This window comes from Chelmon rostratus, chromosome 12, assembly GCF_017976325.1.
Source record: "Chelmon rostratus isolate fCheRos1 chromosome 12, fCheRos1.pri, whole genome shotgun sequence".
NCBI classification, from domain to species: Eukaryota; Metazoa; Chordata; class Actinopteri; order Chaetodontiformes; family Chaetodontidae; genus Chelmon; species Chelmon rostratus.
Window position 1 is genome coordinate 11065952 of NC_055669.1, and position 26727 is coordinate 11092678.

Consider the following 26727-nt stretch of genomic DNA (forward strand, 5'->3'; position numbering starts at 1 on the left):
CCGTTGTGGAAACCCCCTCCAGAGAGCTGGGAATCTCAGGGGAGAGTGGGAAAAACATCCCGACGGTCATCAATCAAAACTTCGGTGACACAAATGACCAGAAACAACAGCGCGTTCTCCATCCATGTCACTGTGTCACCTCCGCCCCACAGCCATGTCCCACCCACCTGCGCCGATGCCCCATAGGCCCTCGGCGTACGCTGCCCGATGCGATTGGCCCATCGGTCCCCGGGCGAAATCGTGATCCCCTCTCGGCTAATTGGGTCTTTGTGATTGCGCAGTCTGTCGTGGCGCTGGGGGAGAATGAAACGTGAAAACGGTATTATGGTGGATGGGGGAAGAGTGGCAGGTCGAAGCGGGGAGATCGTTTTTGGCGTCTCAAAGCGCCAGATGCTCTTCCTGGGTCCATTATGATGCCTTATAGGGGATCGAGATGGTTTCGGCGTAGCAACTGAGGAGACACAAAGCGAGATGGAGACCGACTGAGACGGAGAGTCACACAAGCACATACATTCAAAGCAGGCACTCACACATACACTTCCCTGTTCGAAACACTGCTTGAAATCAACCAAACACTTGCTGTTCTGTGCTCTTTGTTGGTCGATTTCAGCAGAGGTTATGAGACCTTACCTTTGTAGAGGTTGAACAACGTGAGCACATCTCTATTTCACCTTTTGTGCTTAATTTCTACAACAGACCAGGGAAAAACCCCACTGGATCAGTGGAAATGAAAGTATTTACTTCGGCAAGCTGCGCCTCCGTCGAGAGTGATTGTTCACTAGAGTCTTTGAGAGGAGGGAGCGTGTAGGAGGACGGGTCATGAGCCCGCTCTTTGTTTGCTCCACCACACTACCAGACGAGGCCGCAGTCCTGTCTATTTTTCTTTGTGACTGCCTCATTCTTAAAATATGATCTGCTCCTGTTTCTCTATGATGTCCTTGCTTGTGGGGATTTTTCGATGAAAGTGATGAAAGTGTCGTTGACAGATAGTGAGGGAATGATTGAAGCGCTTTGTACTCATCGTATTACCCTTAAAACATCCAACAGCCTGCGACAGACCATCCCTGAGCATTCATTGGGTTTCTCCTCCTTCCCCCAACAGCCATCAACAGGTGGCGCTGTAGTCACACTCTTCGTGTTGTGCTCCTCAGGACAAAGAGCCTCCAACAACCAACCAACTGCCTCAGTTGCCCTGAAGGCAACCAAATTCAAACAGTTCAGCCATACATCTGGAAATTTGGACACATTTGTGTTTTGGTATTCATGTGAGAGATAAAAAAAAAACGTGATGCGACGTTTACTGACCCCTTCAGGATTGTCACTGTTTAATGTCACCTCTGACGTGCAAGTACAACTTGTGCATTTGTTAACTTTATCATTCATTATTTATCATAAATTAGCGGGTTCCTGACTGGCTTTATCTGTGGTTGACAGCGTCTCTCTGGAAAAATTAACGACAAATGGCACCTTTATTTTATTTAAGCTATCACAGTTAGTTCATAACCAGGAGTGTGTGTTGTTACTTGTTGGGCTCCCCTGTTTTAACCCCTGCAGCCTGCACATAAATCTACCAAATTAAATCCACCATTTCCGAAATCCACTTCCGTGTGGTCCGTGTTCACTTGTCTTTTTAGTTAAATAGACAGTCCAGATGATGCGCTGACGCTGATGCGGACCACAGTGCTGTATGTCATTTGGCTCATGTCAGTTGAATTGCCATTATGGGAAGCATCTGAGTGTAAGAGACCGCCCCAGTATCCGCTGCTGCATCCAACGCGCTTTCACACTTGGGTTCATTCACACACACTTTTCCCACCGGGATGGAGCCGCTTCAGCCAGCGCGCAGAGCCGACGGGGAACACACGCGCTTTCACGCGGCACACATGGCTGCAAATTTACGGCGAATATTTTCTACGTTCATCTGGATAATAACGATGGTTACAAGTTCGAGGACGAGGATTTATCCGCCCAACGAAGGTGAGTGCGGAGGGAATGGTCCGAGCTGCACGGCGCGCTCGGGTTTTCCGCTCCGGCACGCTGGGACACACCGCTGCGAGCGCTCCGTGCGCGTCCCAGGATGGCAAAGAGCAGGGCGAATGTGCCTGAAACTCGAAGCCAGAGAGCTGGATTTTGGGGGAAATGTCACTGTTGTTATTTATCCTGGTTTCTCGCGGAGTTTTGCCCCCAAGGAGTTCAGCTGCACGTTCTCTCTTTCCAGAGCTGTCACGAAAATCTTTTGTTTCTTGGATATTTCCACATGATATGGCCACCGGAGCGCACAGTGTGCCGCCTTATCTTTTATTCATAGACAGTAAAACATCAAAACTCATGCTGTCTGCTTGTTTCTGTTTGCATTAATAAGTTCTGAGGCTATTAAATCAGTACTGGAATTGGAAATGATTGTTGAATGATTATTCTTAAAAGTAGTCATATACTATAGCAAACCAGTGAAGTAAATGTCCTGCTAATTCCATATTTGTCCCAAGCTCTGTAGTCATTAATTTAGTGGGGGCCTTGTGATGTGATCTTCAAAGTACAAAAACTGTGACCCACTTCTCATTCCTAAAGATCTTGTTTATTTATTTGATTGACGCACTGTCGGCTCTCTGCCCTTAAACCACCTGCATTTGTGTGTACTTTAGTGACCCTGCTGGATACCAGGACAGTGCCAGGAGAGCTGAAATGGGCAGCCAGTCCTTCAGAGGGAGGGGTGAGTGGGAGCTCGTCTTCTTTCTTTTTTTTTTTTTTAAATTTTAACAGATACACTGTTTACAACCTGTTCTCTCTTTGGAAAACACACTCACTCCATCTCTCACTCACACACACACTTGGTCTGGAAACTGTAAAGAATCATCCCACAGATTTTGAAATGTGCTGTTGTTCACCATGCCTAAGTGCTAATATGAGATTGCTGGCTGCTGGCGTCGAGTTTGGCACGTGTGAAGGCAGAAACCAGCTTGGTGGTGGGTGTCATTTTTAAGGGATCTTTACTACCATGCAGTTGCCAGAATGAATCCTTGAAATATCTATTTTATATCATATCCTCTCATCTTTTTGTACTTTTTGCTGTTGGTACATTGTGATCTGGCATTTAAATGGCCTGCCTCTTCCTCTCTCTCTCTCTCTCTTTTGCTCAGTGTCTCTCTCTCTCTCACCTCTTTGTTGGTTTAAGAGTTATTGGTGAACTTGACTCTTATTTCTTCAGTCACCATGCTCTCATTCTCTCACATGCTGCTTGATTGACGGGGTCCTGGTCTGCACGCACTGAGCTTTTGATTACAGGCACCCCCCACCTTCTGCATCAGCTACACACATACAGACACACACACACATGCACACAAAACACCGTCTCTGTATGGTTGGGGCAAGTGCAGAGCTTTTTTGTCCTGTGACAGCTGTGATTTCTGTCTGCTGACAAAGACTGCAAAAGAGACTAGAACAAGGAGGCATCATACCCCATGACAGCTTTTTTTTTTTTTACAGCTCTCTCCCTCAATACACATATACTCTGCAAAGACACACACATACAGCAACACACAAACACACACACACAAAGATGTGATCATGTGCTTATGTGCTCGCTCATACGTACTCGCTTGTAAGTTCACATACACATACATGTGCATTCATAAGGGAAGGACACAGTTCCAGACTAAAGAGTCAGACCGATGCTGGATTTCTGAGACTGCCACCAACGTTGATAGTTGAGAATGATGCAAATCTGTGTTTCTACATTAAACTTACAGGCAGCAAATTTTCAGCAGTAAACATCATTGGAAATAAAGAATGGTTAAAAAAAATGATAAAATCGGTAGAAAAACATAAATAATGAACACGAATTAAGAAAAGTTTCGGTCAAATGGGAATGAAGCACATGAAACATTTACTGCACTGCAGTCTTTTTCCACATCTGCCAACATTTACACCAATATTCATTTATCAATATATCTGCGATAAGTCAACATTGGCCATTAAGATCAGCCCTGATGACATATCGATCAGGCTCTATTAGACTCACATTCACACACAGATCCCCCCAACACACACACACACACATTCTGACATTCTCTGACTCTCCCTCTCTTTTTCTCTCTTTCGACACGGCGCATTTAGTGTGTATACAGCTCCCACTAGAGCAGATTATTATTCAGTGGCAATAAAAAGCCAATTTGGAGTTGGGAGGCTGAGCGGTCATTTGAAGGGTCACAGTACAAGGCAAATAGTCGGCACTATTGAGATGGATGGTGCAGTGAAGGTTGAGCCTGCTTCACTTGTATGGAAATGTGCCTGGAAAAACCTTGGAGTCGCAACAAATCTGTACCACTGTCCGCTGCAGAAAATTGATGCAAGAATGAATGTTAGCCTGTGAGCTTTCAAATGACAGTAGTGAATTAGAGGAGAGGCACCCCAGCATCTGAAATGTATTAGATCTTGATTTTTTCTGTATTTATGAGGGCAAAAATTGCCTCAAGTGGATAGAAAAACATGATAAGTTCTTCAAAGTGAGCAGGTTTTTCTTGTCCATTCCTTTCCAAGGGTCCTTTTGTGTTAAAGCTGCTGTCTGCTAGAGCTAAAGATCTTTAAGGAGTTTAGTTAAGTTCAGAGTTAAACCATACATCATACTAAATTAGTCTCAGTTTGTGCTAGTAAAGTATGAAAATGAACTTTTAGAGAGTTTCCTGTAATCATCACAGAAAACATTCAGACGTATTTTTTTTCCTGACAAAATGACATCATTTGCAGCTGCTGGCAGGGCCTGTTTTGAAAACCCTTTGAAAACTTGTTGGTGCATTCAAGTACTCGTTGGAAACTCTGATGTCTGAAATTTCAGAGTCAGCTGCCTTTTAAACACAGGACTCTTTTCACAATAGAGTTTCACATATATGCATTATCCTTTTCACAAAATATGTGTGTACTGTTGGTTTCCCAGGTTTGATATTGTGATAACATCACTTAAAACCACCGCTGCTTTGCAGCTAATTCTTAGATTTTAGACGTCAGAGTTTACTGAATGAAAAAATGGTTTGTCCTGTTCTCAGCTACTTTACCGCACAACAGCTTCCTAACCTTGGCAAGTAATGTTAGCTGGTTAATGAGCACTTTGATGAGCATCTGTTTTAATGACACTTCAAGTATTGACTAATTGATTTTCATACTGCCAGTCAGCATCTATCTATGGGACATGTTCTGAAGTGGTGGCACAAGTATACACAGTAATCAGAGAATGCCCTCACAAAGGTACTAATACGATTGCATGTGCATTTGTTTCCAGTGGGAAGAGGTGAGTATCATGGATGAGAAGAACATCCCCATCAGAACATACCAGGTGTGCAATGTCTTAGAACCCAATCAAAACAACTGGCTGAGGACCGACTGGATCCCTCGGTCCGGCGCTCAGCGGGTCTACGTTGAAGTCAAGTTCACCCTGAGAGACTGTAATAGCCTGCCAGGGGTCACCGGCACCTGCAAGGTACAATAAACATGCTTATCATGTCTTGACTGAGCATAAGGGTCATTGTATGAGTTGGGTACAGTAGAAAACTACATGACAACAAAGATTTCCGATAAAAGCTTGACTTCTTTAACATGTGAACTTTTATGCTAATTAGTTAATGGAGAGACTGCTGCTAATGGAGCTTTATTATATATTACAGCTGCTGGTTATTCAAGCACAAACCCCCCTTTGACTCATTATCATATTAAGAGAAAAGATGAGCGCTGATGATGATAAATAGACGCCTCAGTCTGACTTTTTTTTCTGTCCCTTTTGTCTTGTAGGAGACATTCAATCTGTACTACCACGAATCAAACGAAGACAGGGAGAGCTACATCAAAGAGAGCAGCTTCATTAAGGTGGACACTGTGGCAGCAGACGAGAGCTTCACCCAGGTAACACTAAACAACTGAGTCAGGCTTTGAGTTCTTTGTCCTCCCTCCTCTGCACACTTTAATTTGCTCTTGAAAATAAAACCCCCTGCGGCACTTAGCTGTGATTTTTTTATTTGTTTTACAAGCACTTTTATCTTGGATGTCCATTCTGCATCCCAGGAATGTTGGCCAGGTGCTCCTGCTTAGTCTTTACCAACATTACTTCTGATTTTAGCATTGTAGGCATTACAGCTTATTTTACCTTTGCAATCAATAGAAATCAACCTGAATGAAAGCTAAATGCTGAAGCCATGGTTCAGTTGCAACTCCCACTTTAGGTTGAAAGAGCAAGTTGAACTGATGGGGGCGACACAGTTCACTGCACATTTCAATAATGTCACCACCGCATTGTCTTTCTGTCCAGGTGGATGTTGGTGACCGCATCATGAAACTGAACACTGAGGTGCGAGATGTAAAGGTCACGACCCGGAAGGGTTTCTACCTGGCCTTTCAGGACGTTGGCGCTTGCATCGCCTTGGTGTCCGTCAGAGTTTTCTACAAAACCTGCCCGCTCACCGTCCGCAACCTGGCGACTTTTCCCGACACCGTTACCGGCGCAGATACTTCTTCCTTAGTGGAGGTCAGGGGCTCTTGTGTCAACCAATCTGAAGAGAGAGAGGAGCCTAAAATGTACTGTGGTGCTGATGGAGAGTGGTTGGTTCCTATTGGTGGATGTCTCTGTAACCCAGGATATCAAGAGAGGAGTGGCACATGTAAAGGTAAGTGATGCTGAATGCAACTCAGCTACTGTATCGTCATTTGTTTGTTGTGGTGGTGGTCCCCTTGTGTTGCCACTTTCCGTGTCTCTATGCGTAACAATCATTAGCGCTCCAGTTAACAAGCTATTCCCTAATGATGGAGAACAGTGACAGAGATTTGCTTGTGTGGTAATTAACACCTGTTTAATTATTCTGTGGATTATTTTAATTACTTTGAGGGATTTTGTTCAAAATTGTCGTCATTTTAAAGGGGATAGTCACATGAGTTTAACCATGTAAGTTCCACAACAACAAATTCATCAGCGTGGATGTTTTTTCTGCCTTTTCTAGAATTACAGAGTCATAGCATAAATTTCTTCTGGGTAAATGTAGTTTGGAGACGTGGTGTAGATGTAGTATCTTAAGGATGCCTGGCAACCTCACGGTGATGACAAAACTCCAGAGAGTTACTGCACCCGGTCAAGAAAGAGACGACACACCTCCGCAAAGCGGCAATGGGTCATTTTTACACCGCGTTTTTGTATGGATTGAACAAAAGATGCAATGTGTTATTTAGTGAGCTTAAGCTGCTGGTAGGTTTTGTTACCTTCAGACAGAGCTAGGCTAGCTGTTCCCCCTGTTTCCAGTCTTTGTGCTACACTAAATGTCTCTTGACTACAGTCTTATAATTAGCATACAATCATTGGAATGATATCGATCTTCTCATCTAAGTCTCATGCAAAAAAGCAAATAAACATATTTCCCAAGATGTCAAACTATTCCTTTAAAATTTTAATCTCTGCTGGTTGTAGGAGATACATAAAAAACTGTAAGGCATTCTGCTCTAGAGTTTGTCCTTTCAGCTTCTTTCGAGAAGTAACCCCCAATAACGTTATCACGTTATATATTTCTGAGTGTGAATATACCATCATGTCATAAAACTTCAGCACCCTCAGTCAGTCGGTCCAAGATGTGAGCAGTTTTTTAAGTCGTGCATTATCAGTAAAAGCTTACAGGTCTCAGTGTGAGGTGTGCTGACATAACAACAGCCATCTGGACAAAAATGTCTTTCTATCACTTGCAAATCTGGTCTGAACTTTACAGTAACAAATATGCAAGCTGTTCACGCCTTTCACCAACATACATGTGGCGTGGATGACGTGTAATGTTTGGAAGTGGCTGTTGTGATAGTGAAGACTACGAAATGTGCGCGGTTGCGTGAGAAAGTGGGGTGAACGGGGAACAACAGACTTGCTGGAGACACTTTTACAACATGGCCTCGCTCCCCCTATTCATTCACATATACAACAGACACACAACATGTTCGCTCACACACACACGCAGATGGACAGACACCAATAGAGAAAAGGGAGAGCGACTCACTGATCTGCTCCCTCAGTTTTATTGATGAAGCCTATCCCAGCAGGCTAATTGTATAACAAACAGACTCATAATTCAAAGAGAAGAGAAGAGATGCTGAGAGAGAGAAAGACGGAGGGATGGACGTAAAGAGAGGGATGCAGTTGGTGCCAGTTGGCGATAAAGAGGGAAAAAAAACTTCTTTTTTTCTCTTTGCAACGAGAAGAGCAGTAGCCAGAATTCTCTATGTGACAAATGTTCTCTAAAACCTCCACCCTGCTTGCCCCGTTTGTTCTCTCTGAAAAGAGGAGGTGGTTTGCGGGGTGGTCCCTGAGGCCTGAAAGATGTTCCTCCTCAACTAGATTTAGGAGAGACCCTTGACTCTGTTGAACCTTCAGCAGATGTGAAGTGCCATCTATCTATCTGCTGCTCTCTCCGCCGTCTCCCCGCTCTCCCCGCCTGTCAGTGTAGTTGGCCGGGCTCAGCTGCCTCAGTGGAAATCCATCAAAGTCCGGATGAATACCGAATGCTGCTCAGCGAAAACTCTGACCCTGCAGTATTGGATAGACGCCTTCTCCCATTTTAAGTTTGAAATTTGCAGAGAGAAAGAGAGGGGGTGGGCCGAGTGGGACGGAGGGAAAAGGCAGATACGTTGCGGAGCTGAGAGGAGATTTAGATGGCCTGTCTCTCTTCCCGTCACTGGACCTTCCAGGCTTGCGTGCCTTCACTCAGTCAGTTTAAAGACAGATGGACAGAAACTGAGTGAATATAGCTTGGACAGAGACACCCAGCGATTAAGGTTGGGTTCATACTGACCAATGCAGAAAAAAGGGACAACATTTATCCTCATTTTATTAGCTGAAAAGAATAGCTCTACATTTTGGGAAAGTCACTCTATTGCCAAGAGTTGGAGGAAAAGATGGAGGAAGTCACTGTAACTGGGCCAAGAAGTAATCCCACACATAACCCATCATATAACAGCAGTGTGTTGTGTGTGTATGAAACAAGGTATAACGTGTTTATTAGTGAGCTCTGAGGTGCTGATAGGCTGTTCTTGTTTTTTGCCAGAGCCCCTAACCCTAACCCTTCCCCCTGATTCTACTCTCTTCGCTATGCTAAGCTAGCCGAAATACACACATATCATGCAACCATGCACATCCAAATGTAAATTGTTTGCAGAAAATTCCAACCGGAAATATTAAGGAAAAATGTTTGAGCTTCATGAGAACAAGCAATAATGTTGACCATGACTCTTCATATCATTGAACAGTGGACTGTTGGTCTTTACAGAGACTTTTGCCTTTTTTATATTGTACATTATGCTTCATGTGGTGCAACAATGAATTTTAGCATTCCTGAACTTAAACAAGTGTAGAGCTAAAGTGGCAGAATGTGAAAAGTTCATTTTCACTCTCGACACATTAATGAGGATGGAGAGGATGAGAGGAGAAGCTCTGGAGAGGAAGACGGGATTAGATGTTGAATAGAGCAGGAGGGGGATTGAAAGAAGGCCACTGACAGCAGCAGGCATCAATACAGAGCTGCCCCTCCCCCTGCTGGGGGTTCGTCATCGGGTGCAAAGGGGACAAGTAGAGAAACACAAGAGAGAGGGAACTCCCCCTCTTTTCTAAACCCGCGGTTAAGACCGAGGTCATGACTGAGCCTGATGAAGACGTCAAAAACTCTGACTGACAGCCACGCACACACACACACACATGCAGAGAGAGTTTAGCTGCAGAGTGCAGGGTCATGACCGAGGTAGATGAAGACGTCAAAAGTTTGACAGCTGTGATCCGTCTGGGAGGATCGGAAACGAGGGAGGAGAGACAAGAGGCAGAAAGAGGAGAAACAACAGAGAGAATGTGAAATGTGAACGGACGCAGAGAGGAGGGATGAAAGCGGAGCCTTCTGCTTTTTGTTTCGCTGTCTCTCCACCGGCCTCCTTTTTCTCTGTCGTCGGATTCGGCTCAATTCTGCTCACTGCCTGGGAGGGTTGGAATGTTTCTCTGTGTGTGTGTGCGTGTGTGTGAGTGTGTGTTTCTGCGTCCAGAGAGATTTCATGCTTGTGCTTCTTTCCAACGCACCTGCAGTGTCTCGTCAACAGCAGAAAGCGTTTTGGACGAGAGTGATGAAAAGAGGGAGAAGAGAGAGAGACGGCCACGCTGAAAGAGAGATGACAGAAAGAAAGAGTGAGCGGATGATAGAAAGAGTGCGTAATCGCTGTATTCAGTCTCTCTAATTATTGCATTGCATTTCTGGACTCTGGACATGTTGGATTGCTGATTTAGTGCCTGTGTGTGTGTGTGCGTGTGTGTGTGTGTGTACTGTATCTCTGATTTTCTGCCTGACAAAGCCCTCCCTCCCATATACTCACAGTTTGGAGGACTGCCCGGGAATGCCTAGAGAAGAGTGTGGTGGGGCAATCACACAGGGAGGAGTGTGTGTGTATGAGTGTGTGTGTGTGTGTGCACGTGTGCATGCATGCACATGCACGTATGGCAGGTGACAAAGCAGGCAAAGAAATGGCACAAGTGATAGTGTGAAGCAAGCCAAACCCAGGTGGGGGGAATGGTTTGCATTCCACCATCACAATCAAAGTGTGTGTTTTTTTCTGAGTCTTTGTGTGCGTGTGTGTGTGTGTGTGTGTGCGCCATTGTCTCCATCTCCCAGGTTGTTCCTATTGTAGAGGAGGTTTGCCAGCTCCACCAGTCCGTCTGTAGCTCTCTGGCATCGCAACAAGCCTCCGCTCTCCCTCTCTGTCTTGCTCTCATTATCCCTCCTTTCTCTTCCTCAAGTCTTCTCCCTGATCCACGGTCAGGGGTGGGGGTGCTGCTGCTGGTGGCGGGGGGCGATCTGAGTGTGATTGGGAGGAGGGTTATTGTTGTAGAGCCCCTTTCACATGCTAATGCTCGAGCAGGCACACACACAAATCCACACACATTTCTCTTTAAACCACCAGTTTTTGTGAGTATTTAAATTTAGACAAACTTAAAGCTGCTGCTTCCACCCAGCACATTCCTCAGGTTTTGAATGCAAAGTGAGAGAGAAGCTGGAGCCCATGTAAGATATGAGATGAATCTGATTGCAGGGCTCTGTGGGGCTGTGAGTTTGGCCGTCCTTTCAGTGAAGACATACAGTAGGGGAGAGATTGGAATCACGTCTTATCTCCAGCATTTCTGTGGGTTTTAATTAACAGGGCATGACCCCTGTGATTAATAGTGTCCCGCCTTCTCATGTGACAGTCTATCAATCCGTCCATCCATCCGTCAATCTGTCCCTCCCTCCATCCATCACAGAGACAGGTGTCAGACTGGAGCGGTCGGGGGTACTTCCTCCATCTACACCCCTCTGCTGGGGAGGAACAAGGGATGATGACAGATAACACGGGGTCAAGGGGAATACACACACACACACACACACACACACACATACAGTGTGCCGACAAGGCTCTTAGTTGGATTCTTAGTGAGCCGCATTTGCATTTTAGGTAGCAGAAGAATGCATATGCAAATGCCGACAATGCTGATAGTAATCAAAGGGCACCTTCCCCTCCGCTTCTTCTCCCTCCTCTTCACTCGCTCCCATTTTTTTCTTCTCCTCACCTCTTTATCTCTCCCTCCTCGCCGCTCTTTCGCTCTCGCTGCCTCTCCCAGTCAACCTTCCCCATCCTTTACGCTCTCTCTTTCACTTTGTCAGACGAACAGCTGATAACAGCCCGTTCAGTCTGCTGCTAACAGGCAAAATGTGAACACGCTCACATACAAGCACCCACCTTATCATCGTCGGTATTTGTGTCTCTCCCAGTTTACTGGTCGAGCTCAGGCGCGGCGCGGCCCTTCGTAGCGTAGGGTTAATGTCGGGTTAATGACACCCTCATGAGCTCTTATTCCAGGTCAGCAGCACTCAGCTGCACCCCCCCTCGAAACCAGTGCTAAGAAAGACACAAAAGGCTACAGACAAGAGAGAATAGAGACATGAGAGGGTGCTGAAGGAAGTTTATGGCTTCAAATACTTGCTGCTTTCTTTCTCTTCCTGCTTCATTCTGTCCTCTGTGCTGAAGACAGGGATAGAGGATTGGGAGGGACAGAGACAAAGGCAGTGTGCTACCCCCTGGCAGTGTCCTGTTTTGCCCTATAATCAACCCTTAAGTCCTCTGCAGGTCAAATACTTTTCTCTATGTTTCTCCGTTTAACTCCCTCTCTTTCCCATGCGTGGCTTATGAGCCTTCATCGACACACACTTTTTTTATCTCATGCATTCTAACCCACGCCAGAGGAAGCTCTAAAGTGCATGTCTGTGTCAACGAACTGTCTGTCACATCCCTTTGTTTTATTCTTCTTTTTTTTATCACATCATGTGCTTTGCTTTGAAGCCAAGGATGAATTTCTAACGAGTGGGCAATAAGGATGTATTATGATTAAAAACAAAGGATTATACACAACAACAGGAGAGTGAAGATACTGTATTTTATCTCGCATTTGACGTTATCAGCTGACACATTGTGATGAGTCATTCACCAGATGAAAGCCAACCTTATCAGCTGTAACTGTGTTTATGGATTTACAGGTTTGCGTGTATGTGTGCGGTCTCATTTGACTTGGTATCGATATGGAGCCATTAACGCTGCTTCGGAGCTTTCTGGCTGGTTTGACGCTCGGAGAGGGGAGGGATGTACAGAGATACAGCGAGAGTGAGAGAGTTATCAGAGACACAAAGCCAGATAAGTAGAGGTCGAGGAGGAAGTGCGCAGGGAGCGAATGATGGAGGCTGTGAAAAATGTGAAAGGGAGGACTCATGAGTGTGTGAAAGAGCAAATCTACGGAGGCTCGCGCAGATGGGGCAGGATGGTCGGTGTGAGTAGATTACAGAGAGGAGACTTCCTCCCTCTCATCTACTGATGAGAGTGTCATAAAGCACCCTGACACACACACACACACGTACGCGCGCACATCGTTCCCACATTCCTATCCACTCCCACTGGGATGTCTTCATCTCCCTTGGAAATGTGAAAGCGGTGGGGGGAGAAAAAGGAGAGAACCGGGAAAGATGGTGGGATTGAGGAAGGAGAATGAATAGGGTGTAATGATGAAAAAGAAGGTGTTGAAAAAGTGATTGCACTAGAAACAAATGAAGGATTTCCTTCTGAAATTAAAGAGAGAGAAAAAATGGCTCTAACCAGCAACGCTTTGCCATCTCCTTTGCTTCACCAGTGGATGTCAAGCAGTATAATTATGCACTCATTTATTTTATTGTTGCTCTGTCAATGCATGAATTCTTGGTATACAGAGAGAAGATTTCTCTCCCTCCACTCCCCCTCTGTCTCTCTCTCACCCTCTCTCTTTCTCTGTTTCTCCTCTTTCATATATTTAAATGTCAATTATATTTGTGTGGGCTGCCGGCACTGTGGAGTTTTGATGTATTCAGTTCTAGTGTTTCTGGTGTCTGTGTGTGAGTGGGAGCTCATCACTAAGTGTTCTTTTAGGTGTTTCTTTTCTTTGCTCATCAAAATCAAAGATAAAAGAAGTCATAGTGCCCCTCCCCCTCATGCTATATCTGTTTCTCTCTTCGCATTTTTCCTTACAGTTGTTTATCTTCGGATTGAAATGCAGTCATTGTGTTGATTAACATGTTGTCTGGCTTGTCTGAGCTGTCAATATGGAAGACAACAAAGAGTGTATCAAAGGTCAGGGGTCAGCTGGCCTGAAGTCAGTGCTGACTGCACAGCTTGCTGCTGACATCAGAGTGGACTTTAATTACTATAAACTGACCAATAACATGTTTTTTTTTATGTTTTCTGTGTCTGCTCCATGAGTCATTTGCAATATTGCACTCATTGAATATTTTGAAACCAGTGTTTTATCAGTGGGATAACGTGAAACCCGAAATCTGCATCAACACCTGTGTGATTTTGCACATTAGAGTTGCAACTAATGATTCATTTTCAATTTAAATTAATCTGCAGATTATTGTCTCGATTCATTTGTTAGCTGCAACAGCTGCAGAAACAGCGAAACATTGCTATCACAGTTTCCCAGAGCCCATGCTGACGTATTCAAATGGCTTAGTTTGTCCAAACAACAGTCCGAAGCCCAAAGAAATTCAGTTCACTATCATAGAAGACAAAAAAAAACAGGAAATATTTTCTTTTTATGAGCTCTAGCTAAAAATTTCTTTCATTTTTTTTTAGTTTTAAAAATTGATTTTAAGAATTTTAAGAATATGTTTTGCTGCTGCCTCTACAGCAGTACATTGCTCAGCCTCCTACACTGATACTCTGCTGTCTCTCCAAACTGGTTATATGCCAGCTGCCATCTACTGTAGGTAATACACTGACTACTGATAAGTATACACACAGCCCGACTCCAAATAATCTGAAGTATTCCCGTAAACAGTTAATCAATTATCAAATTTGTCTTTTAACGATTTTCTGTCAGTACTTTGAACGTATGTGTTTGTCCATGTGGACATGATTGTTGAGCATGAAAACTCGCCCTCTCGCCAAAACGTTGCTCCATAGCGCTGCTAGTGGTCAGACCCCCTGCAGAGTACTGTTTGAACCCTGTCCAGGGTTACATGTTGTCACTTCATTCTAGAGTTGCCTTTTAGCATCTTGCATGATTATTGATTTGGTATTTTGTGATGTTCATGGCCACGGCTAAGCACTGTTGTTAAAGCAGAGTTTTAAATCTCGTCTCTCTTTGTCTCTGTCTCTCCCCAGCCTGCTCTGTTGGTTTTTACAAGGCCAAGCCTTCAGATGCAGGATGCTCTAAGTGTCCTCCACACAGCCACTCGCTCAGAGACGGGGCGACTGTCTGCGACTGCCACTCTGGATTCTTCCGCGCTGACAGCGACCCACCCTCCATGGCCTGCACCCGTAAGAACACGCACACATACACATGCTAGTAAGACAATACAGAACTGAAAGCACAGACAATATGTGTGTGCATTGCTTGCAAATACAAGTACAAAAAGGCACGCTCATTGTCTCCCAACCTCTCTATCTCTACCAAACAGAGGGAGACACAAACTTGTCTGAATGCCACCCCTGTTTCGTGATCCCATTACTTATGACTAAGCCACCATCTACATCCTGTCTGGGAATGATAACTAAAGACATTGAGGAGTGAATAAATGTCCTCTCTCTCTGTCTCTCTGTCACTCTCTCTCTAAGTCTCTGAGTAGTTCCTGTGTGACAGACTTGGAGACCTCGGTCTGTGTGTCATAAACTTAATTATGCCTATATACAGCACATGGTTTCCTTGCCCTGGGAAAATAAAAACGCGCACACACACTCCATCTCTCAGACGCACACACACAAAAAAGAAATACCACAGAAGAAAACATCCAGCCCATCAAAAGCATCTCTGAACAGTATGGTTTTCAGTCTGATGCCAGATGTCTGCATTTTAGCCCGTGCCTACAGCTCACAGCAGCCTCCCCCCATACACGCCGTGCACTTCACCTCCATTATGTGCAGTATATAATGTACGCTTGGTTATCCCTGTCTCTTCCCCAGAGCCTCCGTCAGCCCCACAGCAGCTCATCTCTGTGGTGAATGAGACCTCGGTGGTCTTGGAGTGGGCCCCTCCTCGCCGGCTTGGAGGACGAAGTGACACCAGCTACAGTCTGGAGTGTCTCATCTGTCAAGCAGGGAGCCGCAGTCAGACTGGCGCTAAAGCCCTCCCCAGGAATCGCAGCATCTCCCAGCCCGAGGCTCAGCACAGTGGCCTGGGGATGCAGTCGGACCAGGGGATTGTGGGATCTGACGGCCAATCAGGGAGAGGTGTTTTCCAGAGCAGGTCGGCGCCTGGAGATTACCCGAAGCTGGACTCGGGCTCCGGCTCTCAGCTCTGCCTGCCCTGTGGCGCCGATGTGCTCTTCTCTCCCAGCCAGACCGGCCTGAAGACCACCAGGGTGGTGGTGAGCGAGCTCAGGGCCCACACACACTACACCTTCATTGTCCACGCGCGCAATGGCGTCTCCCAGGCCAGCGGTGCAGGGGCAGCCCAGAGTGTGTCTGTCACCGTCACCACCAACCAAGCCGGTGAGAGGAAGTGTGATGAATGTGTTTGTCAGATTGTTGAGTAGTGCAGCAGCGCAAAATCTGCTTATAGATGTTGTTCGTAAGTGGGTCAGCACAATGGGAACTGCTGTTCACTGCAAGTGGGCCCACAGGGAAGCAAGGCCCCGTGAGTAATGTTCAAACCTGTGCAGGCATGATATGAGCAAGCTTGGTACGTAGCTACATACTTGCATGCTAAAGCTAGTATCCACCCGCCAACACTTCAGTGCTGAAAAACGGCTATTGGTGATGTGTTTTTGCATTCGAAATCAGTAAGATAAAGATATGTATTTGGGATACATATTTTTTATATTTCCAAATATATTTTTTGCTGCATCTTGAGAATGCTTTCTGAAAATCCACATAAGCCATGTGTTTGTTTCTGCAAGATAGTCCAGAGAATCTTATACATTTGATGAATAAAAATGGACTAAATTAGATCTGAAACGCAGTTCTGCATTTAAATAGATTTACATTAGCATTACATTTGACATCCAGTTGAAATAGATCAGCACAACTTTTTGAAGCGTGAAAAAGACGGCCACATTCTACATACTGTATGACAAGATTGTACGTTGCAAAAGCACTTCAAATGCGTTGTTTGCATATTGCTATAAAACTGACGTTGAACAATTATGCGAGGAGGCTCGCAGTCCATCATGGAACAGGCAGAGACACCAGTTTCTCCACTAACATCAGCATCAACACAATGAAACACAGCCACAAAACACTTTTCTTGCTTTCTCTCAAATACTTACTATCCCTGTCATAGCTGCCATAGTTATTACTCTGTCCTCCTACACCTAACAACAGCTGAATTAATTATAGGGCTGTTCTCAAGAGGATGTCACAAAGCATTCGAGGGAAAATGTAAATCACTGACTTAAATACAAATAGACAGAGCCGGATGAGGGAAAGTAGATACGACGTAGTAAATTACAACACTACATAGCAAAATTGTTGACACATAACAGCGCGAGTGTATCTAAGGGTGGGATTTTCCTCGTGTCAGCTCTCGACCACAGAAGTGTTTGAAAAATCACCCGGGTTTTATGGCGTGTTTCATTTTGCTTGTGAAGGTGTCAGCTGGTGTGTGGCGCTCCTCGCACATGCTCTCCATTAGTTTTCCGGCATGTGCTCTTTTTTTGCACGCTGTTACATCTCAACTGTCGTTGCTTTAAGTCTTTGCGGTGGCATTTAGAAAACGGCACACCTGCTTAGTTCCAGGTGCCCCGGGGAAATAACTTCGCTGTGTGTGCACAGCATGAGAGCTGTCTGGGATGTGTCAAATCCAACCTGCGCCACCATATGGAGCCGATATCATGTGAACGGCCACAATGGAGGACGAACGCCGTAAAAGGGTGGAAAATGGAGGGACGTAAGAGGAGAGCGAGCGGAGATTGAGGCGTGCCTCTGTGGAATAGGGAGGAATGAGATGTAGGTCAGTTCTCAGGTACACTGGGTCAAAGGGATTGTTGACAAACAGGCACCATAGAGTGTGTATGCAGGGCATAGACAGAATGTCACTCCACAAAGTTATACTGTTGTCCCTGATTTATCTCTCCCCATCTTTCTCTCTCTCTCAGCTCCCTCTCCGGTGTCGTCCATCCAAGCCACCGATGTCACCAGGCACAGTCTGTCGTTGGCGTGGCAACAGCCGGATCGACCCAACGGGGTCATCCTGGAGTATGAGGTCAAGTTCTATGAAAAGGTGAGGAGCCCGCAGGTTAATGCAGCTCAGACTGCTGTCTGGAATGTCAATATGCCGGCACGCTGTTTGTATTTCACTGATAGCAGAGATGGATTTGCAGTCAGGCACTGAAAAGAGCCCCCTCCTTTTGTCCCGCCTAATCAGGATCAGAGAGAGAGGTCTTACCGCATAATGAGGACCTTCTCTCGGAGCGTCGATGTCACGGGTCTCAACCCCCTCACTGTGTACGTGTTCCACGTGCGTGCTCGCACAGCGGCGGGATACGGGGAGTTCAGTGCCCCATTTGAATTCTCCACCAATTCAGGTATTCTGGCGATGACGCTGGTTCGCTTTTGATGATGCATTAGAGTCTGTTGTGGCGCAGTTTACAAGTTTGTGGTTGGTGACTTTTGCATCCTTGCTCGTTAGATCCCTTCCCTCTGATTGGAGAAGGAGTCAACTCAGCCTTCCTGCTGCTGTCTGTCAGCGGGGTTGGAATCTTGCTGCTGATATCTGCAGCTGTCTTCATCATTAGCCGCAGGTACACACACACACACACACATCCATACAGGCAGGCACGCACACCTATAGGCTTGTTTGGTTGGCTAGAAGTTTCCCATCACTGCATCACTGACGTCAGTATGTGCGCTGCCTCTACCTTAACTACTGCTTTTGAACTGCCCCAATCCACACAAACAACACACACAACTCCTCTGCTATTGTATGGCTAAATAATGTGTGTGTGTGTTACCTGGAGCTTTTAAAGGGGATTAGAGTGGAGACAGTGATAATCCCTTTGTCCCTGACTTGTCATTACTGTCTCTTCAGCAGCACAGCTTGTGTTTCAGCTTCCGCTGGCGTGCCTACTGACACACACACGAACCCAAGCATGCGCAAGTGCCCACAAACACACGCACACACACACACACACACACACACACACACACACCTGCTCACTCACAAAGCTGTTTTTGACAGTTTCTTTGTTTAATGGAAAACACCTTTTATCTTGCGCTACCTGAGGCCTCGCCCCTCCCCCCTCTCTCCCTTAAATGCTTTCATCTGCTCGCTCTGCGTCTTTCCTGCAGCCCGTTGCTCTCTGTTCTCATTGTCATCGCTTTCTATTGCGGCAAATCCTGAAAAACCAAATGAATGCACAGCGCTACTGGGGAAAAAAAAAAAAACAAAGTTAAAAACAATGACACATATGCCCCTTTGTCAGTTCCCTTAACTGTAAAAATCACAACAAAAACATGTCAGACAAGTGAAAAGAAACGGTTGCTCTGACAGGCCTCCATGTCTTTTTATGTCTGTGTATTAAATGTCCATCATTTCTTTTGTCTCATCAGGAGGAGCAAGTACAGTAAAACAAAGCAGGACTCAGAGGAGGAGAAACATCTAAACCCAGGTACTGCACACACACACACACACACACACACACACACACACACACACACACACACACACACACAGTACTGTAAAAGAAAAGACAGAGAGACAGATGGACGCTATGTCTTCTTCTCTTTTCTCTGATCCACCTGCACACGTCTTACACCCATACTGCCAAAGACATTTACATAACATATGCAGCAGTTATACAACTCATATTTCTCACCCTCCTCTGCATCCCTTCTTCTCCTCCCGCGTTTCCTGTCCTCTCCCGCCTCTCCTCTGCGGCAGGAGTCAAAATCTACGTGGACCCGTTCACCTATGAAGACCCCGATCAGGCCATCCACGAGTTTGCCAAGGAGATTGATGTTAGCAGTATTCACATCGAGCGGGTTATTGGCATGGGTGAGCCTGGCGTTAATGCTCGCACGCACTAACCCACACACACATGCTTACTTGGCGCTGACACCGCTGTTTGCTCGATGTGTGTAGGAGAGTTTGGGGAGGTGTGCAGTGGTCGGCTGCGCGTGCACGGGAAGAGGGAGATCTACGTGGCCGTCAAGAGTCTGAAGGCGGGGTACTCCGACAAACAGAGGAGGGACTTCCTGTCCGAGGCCTCCATCATGGGACAGTTCGACCATCCGAACATCATCAGGCTGGAGGGCGTCGTCACGAGATGTGAGTCGTTGATGGACCCTGCCAACCCTTTGGTAGTATTTTGGTTGTGTGCATGGTCTAATTCATCTTAATGTTTCTGCCTGTTCAGGTAAGCCACTGATGATCATCACAGAATACATGGAAAATGGATCTCTGGATGCTTTTCTTCGGGTATGTGCATTTTATTATCTTATTTTTCCTCTGAAACGAACATTAATCAAGTTTTGAGTAGCATTTTTTCCAGCGTACCAAAATTGCACCAAATCACAGATAAAATGCTCTCATCCGTGACTGCCAAGCTAGTCGTGGGAGTCCATGTTAACCTGCTCTTCTGTCTCTATAATTTCACTGTTTCAGAAACATGACGGCCAGTTCACAGTGATCCAGCTGGTTGGCATGCTGCGTGGCATCGCCTCAGGTATGAAGTACCTGTCAGACATGAGCTATGTTCACCGAGACCTGGCAGCTCGAAACATCCTGGTCAACAGCAACTTGGTCTGTAAAGTGTCTGACTTTGGCCTGAGTCGGGTTCTGGAGGACGACCCAGAGGCCGCCTACACTACAAGGGTAAGACACACACAAACAGTCACGTACACACATAAACTGGATGTGAACGTGTACATACAGTTTGTTTGACTTCTGATTCCAGATTTATTTTCATTCAGTAAATAATCAAATTCCATTATTCACGTAACCAAAATGACTGTTTTAGGAGGCCACTGGGACTTATCTTTCCCCTGGAGGTAAGATCCCCATCAGGTGGACGGCTCCAGAGGCCATAGCCTACAGGAAGTTCACCACGGCCAGCGACGTGTGGAGTTACGGTATCGTCATGTGGGAGGTGGTTTCATACGGAGAGAGACCCTACTGGGACATGAACAACCAGGATGTGAGTCATTTTTATATTGTCTAACATATGAGTTGCCTCAAGGACAAAAGCGCATTCCTGAAGGCCTTTGCATGTTTAAAGGTAAATGTCAGGAAAAAACACTGGATCACCTTCAATATAATTATATAATGAGTTCAAGGAACGACTCCAGGACATGGATCACTCTAGTACTGACTTGCAGCGAGACTGGAAACACAACCTCACAGGCTTTTTTACACAAACCTCCAGGAGGTCATAGCTGAACCAGGAAGTAGCTCTTGAAGATCTAATGAATGTTTACAGTTTGAGTAATAACTTAGAGATTCACCTTCATTTTCATTTCCAAACTAGTGGTTTATGGAAAATGGTCAAAGTGGGGATTTGCTTGAAAGCTGTGTGTGCGATGGCTCGTGCGGTCGCCTCCGTGCACTGTGCCGTGAAACTCTGTCTGTCAGATTTTAGCAATGAAGTTGGTGAGTAAAATATTGTCATAACTGAGAGGGAAGACAGACAAAAATATAAACACTCAAGCCTCTCGTCAAGTTCCCGGCCTTAGCGACTGTCCACCAGTCACCAACATTAACATCAGTTACAAGTTTTCTTAAACATCATTTATGTGCTGCAGAAATCAAATTAAACTTTTACTTCCAACTTAAATGAACCCCATTTAAACAGATAAATAAATGTAAAAGGCGCCACTTCTTGAGGATATTTTAAGCGAGGAAAATAAACCGTCCTCTGTGTGACATACTGAATTCTGACCCAGCGTCTTTGACCTCTGCACCATTTAAAAAGATGGAAATTTTGCCTTTAAATCATCCACAGAAAGGGCAGCAAGCCAAGATTTTGTTCAGCAGTCACAGCACATTTTATTGAAGATAAATATTTAGGCTTCATTAAAAATGAATAAAAATTGCTGCTTAGCGGCGCCCCTCTGCCAAGCACACACTATGTAAATTTAAGGGCACTTTAGTTGTTCTGAACAGTTTTTGAGATGTGAGACAAAAATCCTATTTCAGAGCAAATTTGCAATCACTTTGCCATCAAAGCTTGTTAAGTTTGAGTAGGTCAAAGAGGCATTCTGGCATATGGAAATTTTCAAACATGATTGATTTCATCTGCAGCACTGTTGTAGTCTTAGAAAACATTCCTGATGAGCCATTCTCGAGACACTTTATCCATCTTATTTACTGTCTTTATTTATTTATTTACTTTTTGGAGCAAATTAGTACTCAGTGAGCAGATTTTTTTTTAGCTCATTTGCCGTAGTGAAAACACTGTGGCAAAGACTGATCTCACAACCAAATGCAATTTAAGCTCCTCTAAACCAAATGTTTTACCTGTGACTCAGCTGTGGCCCAGTTCCATGCTCCATACTAAGGTTTCAGTGTGTTTGAGAGAAGTTGCCTAATGTGTCCGGCACTTGGAGCTGCAGCAGAGTCTGTGACACATAGCTCACGGAGGCAGTTTAGGTCTTTATAAACCCTTCGCGCCAGATTGTCACTATTTGCAAACTCTGAATCATAACTCTGCATCCATCATGAAAAAAATGAATGTTTGCTTCAGTATCAGAGCACACCACTGATAGCTGTCTGCACATCCATGGGTGCATTACAAACATGACCCGCTAGCAGCTAACTCAGCATACTTTTAATGGTGCTAATTTGCCAAAATGTAAACAAATAGAGGCTAAAAATGGGGCTCTAGTTGTAGCCAAGAGCTAATTTGCTGACTCCATGGCAATATTATAGTTTCTGTTTACATCCCTCAAAGCCCCAAAGCTATGAGAACTATGGAACTATAAAACTTAGAGCCTGATTATCCCCCAATAAATGCCAATGATAGGAGATACAAAATCCTTGAATATTAACTTTTTCATTTTGCACTATAATATTTTTGGACAGGACTAAAGCTCCAAAGGTTCAGTTGTCTCAGTTGTGTTTGAGCTGGGGGCCCACAGCATCAGACTCTGCAAACCCCTGACGAACAGTATTGTCCCACGGTATAATGTACAAAGGGAATAGAGGGGCTGCTCACAGCTGCAAAAAATTAAAAGAAATTGCAGACGGTGGTGAGACGGCTCTGGAAAGATCTTGGAAAACAACAAAAAAGTAATAAATCTTCGGCAAAAGGTTTTGCTTTCTTTTTGTGAAATTTAATTGGCAGCGGCGCTTCAAAGTGGCAGTTTGATTGATTTGCCATGAATTTCATCATTTCCTGTACAAAACCGTAACGTATGTTGATTTCTTTCATGCTACATTTCATACTATTACATACTTGCATACTGTAAACAAAATATAATGAGATGGTGTAGTACACTATTAGTACACAGTATGGAGCTCAGACAAACACTGACATCTCAGCCTGTTTCTGTGTCCTGCTGTTTTAATTGCCATTAGTGAAACATTTTTACGTGGACTCTGGGTTTTGGAAACTGTTGCCTGTTAAAAACACATAAATCCTCCACCTCCATGCTTCCTTTAGGTGATTAAAGCGATCGAAGAGGGCTACCGTCTGCCTGCTCCTATGGACTGTCCTGTGGTGCTGCACCAGTTAATGCTGGATTGCTGGGAGCGAGAGCGAGCAGAGAGACCCACCTTCAGCCAGATACTCAACATGCTGGATAAACTGATCCGTAACCCCGGCACTCTGCGCCGCACAGGCGGGGACAGGTACAGAAATGCTTTCAGATCGCTGACAAATCCATAAAAATGCTTACTGTCCATATTCATGTAATATAGCCAAACACATGCGTTTTTTTCTGTACTCACACCCACACCTACGTTCTTTCACCCAGATTATTAGGTTTACATCCACAGTGCTCCCTCAGTTATGATTTCACACCACTGTTTCAGTATTCACCGCCACCAACCCGCTCGCTCTCACCGTCTCTCTGTTTTCACAGACCCACGGCCACTATGCTGGAGTCAGGGGTGGGTTCAGAGGTGTGCGTGTCGGTCGTACCGGAGGTGTGTGTGCCAGAGTGGTCGGTGTGTGTGTGGCTGCAGTCCGTCGGGCTGGAGAGGTACAGAGACACTCTGGCAGCAGCTGGATACACCAGCCTCGACAGGCTCCTGGCTCTCACACACCAGTAAGTGCGCCTCTGTGTGAAAACGGATTACAGTGAGAGTTCACTCGTCACATTTCTTAGTGCAAAAACAGGAGAATCACATCCCTGCCTTTACTCATCATATATTAATTCCTCCATGTTTTACAGTCAGGGTGAGAAATACCTTTATGCGAGATGGTGAAAAGCTGACACAGGAGAAAAGAAATCCTACAACAATCCCAAACGTATTTATTTGCACACATAAAAGAGCGAAAGATAAAGCGTTTCTGGTGTGCTGTCACTCGACTATGGCCGTGCAGTTTTTGTATCTTCAGGCTTCAGTGTGCTCAAACAAACTATTTCACATGAAAAAAATGAATGAAAAAACAGAGCTTGGGGGACAACTTGTGCATACCTTCTTACCTCTGCATAGCTGTTATTCGCTGCGTGTGGAGGAAGGATTTCGATGATCCATTAAGAACACTGAACTTTTACACTTGTCAAGATGTCAGTAGATTCCTTACAGCACTTGTACTGTGTAATTACACAAACATGTTTCTGTTCTCTAATTGCCCCATTTAGTGAGTAATGTGAGCCAGTTTCTATTTTGTCAAACAGTGAAGGACTCCTTTAATTAAAGGATAACGCTAGCGTTGTTTCATCTTTGTATTTTCTTTGTACAATTCCCCTGAAGACCCCAAAACCAACAGTGGCTTTATCCAACTAAATGCTTTTGTCTGATGTAGCTTATTCCTCTGTGTCACAGAGCTCTGCTATCATCCAAAATCTATTAAAAACACATAAAAGAATCACACCAATGCCTGAGTGACGTATCACTTAATTGCAACGAATGTGGCACTTGAGATTTAATGTGAAACTCCTGCAACTGCATTTCCGTGTCACTGAGCATGCTCGGGGATGTGGTTTCTCGTCAACATTGCTTTGCTTTGTTGCTTTAGTCTTTCATGTGCGTTTATAGTTCTGAATGACAATGGAGTTCTGCGGCACAAAGGCACAAACTATATCAGGCTTTGGCTACACAAAGAACCGGATCATAATGGTTGCAGCCCAGTTGGTGGACAGGCTTGTCTATGAACTTGTCAGGTTGTTCTTGTCTCCTTGAGCAGACACTGAACCCCAAATAGTGATGCGTTTGGGGGAAAAATGAGGTCCCTTTGGACGAAAGCGTCTGCCAATTTTCCTGAAATTGTTGATGATAAAAAAAAAAAAACTCCCCGCCCGGCTTCATCCTTTGAACACTGCAGGTTGTGGCTTTGTGTGTTTGACCATGAGTCTTTGTCTCTGCGCCCACAGGGAGATGGACAGACTCGGAATAATCACACCGTCACACCAGGACATACTCATTTCTAGTGTGCAGCAAGAAATGTTGTCTCATATGCAGCACATGCAACACACAATGGTTCCAGTCTGAGCCGGACAACGGATACAAACCTGTTTTGCGAAGAATTTTCATTTACCTCATCCATGCACTTTATAGGGACTTTTCACCAGTGGGAGTACAAGGAGTGGAGTAAAGTAACAGTACGGAGTGAAAAGAGGAGAAGCAGCACTTTTGTGAACTTCCTTCCGGTGGAGTTTTCTAAAAACCATGATCTGGACGTGGCCACAGATAGCATTAAGCTACTGCGAGCTCAGGCTGAAGCCTCATCCTCTTATCCAGTTCTCTTTTTCATTATTTTATTATCTGTTTTTGTGAAGGCTGACACGTAAAGGCTGTGCATAAGAATGGCTTCCGACTTTCCTTTCGCTGCTTTTGGGCTTGACTTGAATAAAATGTTATTTTGTGGTTGCTCGTACGTATGCGTGTGTGAGTGTGCGCGCGTGTGTGTGTGTGCCCGTCGCGTGAATGCACACAACCTGGAATCTCCCTTGTCAAGACGTCAGCTATCTTTGAATATTCTGAATATGCAAAGTTACCCCGAGAGAGAGAGCGAGAGTGAGAGGAGCCCGACAGAATGTATCATTAGGAGCTCTTACCTGTTCCATACTGGAAGATCATACTAACAGACTGTTTGATTTACTTGTGTTTTTTTTTTTTATCGTTCCATTTTTGTTTATTTTTTTAATCGTACAAATTATCGTTTCTGTCGATCTAGACATTTAGAGTAGAATGCCATCCCTCTGTGCCAATTGTGTATGTCTCTTGTTTGATGCTGAGAATTAGCTACATGGAGCATTTTGTTTATTTATGGTCTTTTTTAATCTAGTTTGTACATTGTAAAATAGAAACACTGAGGAAGTATTGTAATGACTGCCATATTGCATTGCAATAAATCCCAAAACCCATCCATTTCTGTAGGTCTTTTTTGAACACAACGTTTGCATCGTAATGTATTTAATATAGAGTCTATATTGTAATGAGGCATCCAGTGAAGCCTCAAGCGCTTTCTGTTCATCATTTATGAGTTTGGCAGAAGAAGAGAGTGTTCTCTGTGAAAGTTGAGACTTATTCAGAGGTGCCTGTAACAAGGAAAACAACTCCAGAACATCCAGCCGAAATGCTGCGGGTGTATTCACACACAGCGTCGATAGAGAGGACAAAGAGAGAGAAGAAGAAGAAGAAGAAGAAGAAGAAGAAAGAGTAGGGAATGAGAGCTTGAATTAAAAGGAGAGAAAATTAAGAGTGGGCTGTCACCATGAGCGTCTGTGTGGCATCTTGTTTTTTGTCGGCTAAATTGGGCTGAGTTTGCAGCGCAAACTTGTCGAATCAGCAAACATCTGTCTCACACTACACGACCACACACACACACACACACACACCAGGGAGCTGATTGGAGGAACCTTTTGATACATAAAGGAAGAGAAGATATGATGTGGATTCTGGCAAAAATGTCAATGTTTTTCCAGCCTAATGAGAGCTGCCTGCACACACACAAACACACACACACACACACCACCCCCTACCTCACTCCCAATACATCCACATCACACACGGCAAACAAAATGCTGATGGTGGTTAATGAGGCAGATGCCTCTGAGTAAGAGACAGAAAGAGGAAGAGAGACA

The 26727-nt window shown here is 44.9% G+C and overlaps 1 protein-coding gene across 3 annotated transcripts; it reads left to right on the forward strand.

The window, feature by feature from the left end:
- The first annotated feature begins 1922 nt into the window (after positions 1-1922).
- LOC121614787 (ephrin type-A receptor 4-A-like) lies at positions 1923-25655 on the forward strand. 3 transcript variants are annotated; one of them, XM_041948858.1, is made up of 20 exons: positions 1923-1977; positions 2643-2710; positions 5273-5470; positions 5779-5889; positions 6293-6647; positions 14704-14859; positions 15502-15642; positions 15829-16029; positions 17634-17758; positions 17903-18062; positions 18167-18278; positions 19087-19145; positions 19418-19531; positions 19619-19804; positions 19893-19954; positions 20141-20350; positions 20499-20672; positions 23136-23313; positions 23583-23742; positions 25015-25655. In XM_041948858.1, the coding sequence occupies exons 1-20, from the start codon at positions 1935-1937 to the stop codon at positions 25130-25132; spliced, it is 2931 nt and encodes a 976-aa protein (XP_041804792.1). In that variant the 5' UTR covers positions 1923-1934; the 3' UTR covers positions 25133-25655. The 3 variants fall into 3 exon arrangements, with proteins under 3 accessions (XP_041804792.1, XP_041804791.1, XP_041804793.1); XM_041948857.1 differs by having other exon boundaries at positions 15502-15632; positions 15810-16029; positions 20496-20672; positions 23136-23323; positions 23557-23742; XM_041948859.1 differs by lacking the exons at positions 1923-1977; positions 2643-2710 and having other exon boundaries at positions 5276-5470; positions 15502-15632; positions 15810-16029; positions 23136-23356; positions 23623-23742.
- The last annotated feature ends 1072 nt before the right edge of the window (positions 25656-26727 follow it).

Bases quoted from the DNA above. Each gene is read 5' to 3' on its own strand.
- LOC121614787 (XM_041948857.1), top strand. From the start codon at position 1,935: ATGGTTACAAGTTCGAGGACGAGGATTTATCCGCCCAACGAAG. The intron at 1,978-2,642 runs GTGAGTGCGGAG...TGTGTACTTTAG, and splicing joins GATTTATCCGCCCAACGAAG to TGACCCTGCTGGATACCAGG. The intron at 18,279-19,086 runs GTACACACACAC...TTGTCTCATCAG, and splicing joins GTCTTCATCATTAGCCGCAG to GAGGAGCAAGTACAGTAAAA.